Here is a 4,145-nt window from a genome sequence, read left to right as displayed (position 1 = left end):
CGTCAAAATCCGTTCAGTAGTTTTCGAGATTACCGCGTACAATGTTATGTTATCAAATCCTGCCAGACCAACTCCTCCCAACCCTGCCCGAGATTTTACGCGGTAAAGCACTTCATTGGTTCCGCGTCCAGAGGCAACAAATAACCACCTGGGCTAGATTTCGTGCCGGGGCGGAAAAATTTTTTCTGCCCAAACGACACATAACGCAGCTAGAAGACACAATTCGCCAGCGGAAACAGATGCACAGGGAAAAGGCCAAGGACTACATCCTCGCCCTCCAGACACTCATCCGACAACATCCGGTCATGTGCCACGAAAACCACTTAGAACGTATTTATGATGGTCTGCGAGTCGAATACCGACTCTTCGCAAAAAGAAGCGAATTCCAAACCATCGAGGAGCTCATGGAGCTCACCGATGAGTATGAACTGCTCAAAAACGAAGAAGCCAGACAAAGTAGACAAGCGGCACACAGCCTTTCCACCATAAGTAACCGGTACGACGCAAGGAACACCTGCTGGCGCTGCAAAAGGCGTGGGCACCAGCGTTACCATTGTCACTACCCACGGCGACTGTTCTGTTCCCGTTGCGGTCAAGATGGAACTCTCTCCAGAAACTGCCCATGCCACAAATCAATCAATACCGCGCCACCCATCGCCGAAGCCACTACAGTGCAATCCGAATGGAGAAGTATCGACGGTCGCTTCTACGCCGACGTCACCATCGAAGGCCTACACGTACGAGCACTGGTGGACACCGGAGCCACTCTAACATACGTAGACGACAGCACGCGCGTGCATTTAGAGCGACTCAACATCCAACCTCAGCCTAATAAGCGGAACGTCCAACTCGCGGATCAGACATGCGTTGCCAGTACACACACCTACCCCGTCAGAATCAAGTATAACGAGCGATTCACACGCACGGCGGTAGCAGTGATCCCGAAACTAGCAGAACGAATGATATTAGGAATGGACTTCCTGTCAAAGCGAGGCATTGTTTTGACCTTAGACGGCGAGCCACTAAATCCCGACACGTCACCGAGGCCCACACCCACATTGTGTTGCCTAACAGAACGGGCTCACTTAAATGAAGAACAAAATCAGGAATTAACACACTTCTTGGACCACAACAAAACGCTGTTCTCCAAAGTCACCGGACCAAGTACAGCCGCCGAACACATCATTACACTGCGACAGAACCAACCGCTGAAGCAGCGCTACTACCCGCGCAATCCCGCCATGCAGCAGGTAATAAATACCGAAGTGGACGAATTACTCACCGCTAACCTGATACAACCCTCCAGGAGCGCATACAGCTCACCAATTGTACTAGTCAGAAAGAAACAAGGAACCTGGCGGATGTGCATTGATTATCGTCAACTCAATGCCGCTAGTGAACCCGACGCGTACCCACTGCCTCAAATCGGAGCCATTTTGGACCAGCTAAAAGAAGAAAAGTACATCTCAACCATCGACTTAAAGAACGGCTACTGGCAGATACCGTTAGCCAAGAAGTCTCGGCCATATACCGCCTTCACCGTTCCCGGCCGAGGACTTTTTCAATGGAAGGTAATGCCCTTCGGACTACACTCCGCCCCAGCCACCTTCCAGCGCGCCCTCGACTCTATACTCGGCCCGGAATTGCAACCAAAAGTGTTCGCCTACTTAGACGATATCATCGTGCTAGGCGAAACGTTCACCGAACATATGACCTACTTACGCGAAGTCTTTCATAGACTTCAGAACCACAAAATGCAAATCAACTTCGAGAAATGCAATTTTGTACAACAAAAACTGCATTACTTGGGACACATCGTTAGCTCTGAAGGGATACACACCGACCCTGGGAAAGTAGCCGCGGTACGGGAAATGACTGCGCCCCGAACCATCAAGGAGCTTCGCCGCTTCCTTGGACTTGCCTCCTGGTACCGCCGCTTAATCGCTAACTTCTCCACACTCGCGGCACCCCTCAACCAGTTACTCAAAAAGAACCAAACTTGGACATGGGGCGAATTACAGAACAACGCATTCGAGGCGCTCAAGGAAAAACTGACTTACGCACCAATACTCTGCTGCCCAGACTTCAACCAACCATTTTTTCTACAAACCGACGCTAGCGGAGAAGGACTCGGCGTGGTCTTATTTCAGCGCCATTCGGATCAAGAGAAAGTCGTGGCCTATGCCAGTAGAAGTCTGTCCAACTTAGAAAAGCGTTACTCAGCTACGGAACAAGAATGTCTGGCTGTCCTGTGGGGAATTCGAAAAATGAGACCATACTTAGAGGGCTATCAGTTCACTGTTATCACCGACCACCACTCCCTCAAGTGGCTCCACTCGCTCCAAAACCCCTCCGGGCGTCTGGCCAGATGGGCACTTGAGCTACAACAATACAACTTCGAGATCGAATACCGAAAGGGATCTTTAAACGTGGTGGCTGACGCACTATCACGGTGCCCGCTGCCAGCCTGCAGCACAGAAGAAGACCTACTGTTCGCTTTGAATAGCCAACGTACGAGTTGGTACGACAGGAAGACACACCAAGTTCAGACGCAACCCGAACAAAACCCCGACTACCAGTGGATCAACAGCCGACTATTCCGACATATAGCACCAACAAATCTACTCTCCCGTGCCCCGCAATGGAAGCTCTGCATCCCCGCTAACCAAAGGAAAAAGATCCTTAAAGAAGTCCACGACGCCGCCGCGGCAGGACACCTCGGGATCAGGAAAACCCTCAAACGTGCACAAGAAAATTACTACTGGCCAGGGATGCATCGAGATGTAAGCAACCATGTGCGTGGGTGCCTGACGTGCGCAGCATACAAGGTGGAGCAACGACGCCCGGCAGGATTGATGGCTACGATGCAGTGCTCACGACCCTGGGAAATCGTCACCGCCGATTTCATCGGACCCCTCCCGCGCTCCAAACAGGGCAACACATGCCTCCTAGTCTTGGTGGATAAATTTTCCAAGTGGATCGAGTTGGTACCCGTCCGAAATGCCACCGCCTCAGCCGTAATCAAAGCTCTACGAGAAAGGGTGATTTACCGATTTGGATGTCCGACCGTTTTTCTTAGCGACAACGGTAAACAGTTTACCTCGACCACCTTGGCTACGTTTCTCCAGAACCACCATATCGAACATCGATTCACGGCAGCATACGCCCCTCATGAAAATCCCACCGAAAGGGTCAACCGCGTCGTCAAGACAATGATCGGACAAAGATCACAACAAGACCACCGAACTTGGGACCAAGAAATACCGGAAATAGCCTTCGCCATAAACACAGCGCAACACGAATCCACGCAAGCTTCGGCCGCCGAAATAAACTTTGGCCGCAGCCTCGCGGCACCGTAGCAGATACGGGCAGAAGGGCCAACACCCATAGAACCTCCCACCGCACGCCCTGACATTACAGAACTGTGGAAAGAAGTCGCCAAACACCACGCCACGGCCGCCAAACAGCAAAAGAAATACTACGACTCACGTAGGCGCCCCTGGAAACCGAACATTGGAGACAAAGTAATGAAGAGGGATCACCCCCTCTTTTCAGCAATCGGGCACTTCGCACAAAAACTCGCACCCAAGTTTTCCGGACCCTACATCATCCTCTGCTACGTTTCCACGAATTCGGTCAAACTCGCCCATGCCGAACGACCCAACGGACCACAGACGCACGCCCACCTCCAAGATTTGAAACCATTTTCCGAACACTAACCGGCTATTCACAGACTGAGAAGGAAGCTAATTACGCAACACAACCCGCCAAGACTGTCAAAGCACCCCATGGAATTGGAGACTAATTTTTTTATCACATATATATATACGCATGAAATGTACAACTTTTTTTTTGCCTTTCTCTACCTTTAAGTGAAATGTACTTTCATACCTGAAATAAGAAAACTTTGTATAGCAATAAGTAACAAAAAAAAAAACAAAACAAAAATCAGGAAAAAAAAGATATTCTAACGTGTCTTGAGCTTAACATTTTGATTTATGTAAATCATGGTTTATTTTATGTAAATTTTTTTTTTCTAAATATATATTTGTACAATAAAACTGCACTAAAAACACACACACCGGCCGAACCCCCAGAATGCGGCACCCTTTCCCTTTTGTTCTCCGAAGTGGGGGGGGGGGGGG

The 4,145-nt window shown here is 49.9% G+C and overlaps 1 protein-coding gene across 1 annotated transcript; it reads left to right on the top strand.

Moving 5' to 3' along the window:
* The first annotated feature begins 373 nt into the window (after positions 1-373).
* On the top strand, positions 374-3,293 carry LOC118755756. Its single transcript, XM_036490580.1, has 2 exons — positions 374-901; positions 1,500-3,293. The coding sequence occupies exons 1-2, from the start codon at positions 405-407 to the stop codon at positions 1,507-1,509; spliced, it is 507 nt and encodes a 168-aa protein (XP_036346473.1). The 5' UTR covers positions 374-404; the 3' UTR covers positions 1,510-3,293.
* Positions 3,294-4,145: the final 852 nt, after the last annotated feature.

Source organism: Rhagoletis pomonella, unplaced genomic scaffold, assembly GCF_013731165.1.
Source record: "Rhagoletis pomonella isolate Grant_MI unplaced genomic scaffold, Rhpom_1.0 Rhpom_scaffold_07253, whole genome shotgun sequence".
Lineage (NCBI taxonomy): Eukaryota > Metazoa > Arthropoda > Insecta > Diptera > Tephritidae > Rhagoletis > Rhagoletis pomonella.
The sequence above is the reverse complement of the archived record's forward strand: the minus strand, read 5'-3'. Positions and strand labels throughout refer to the sequence as shown.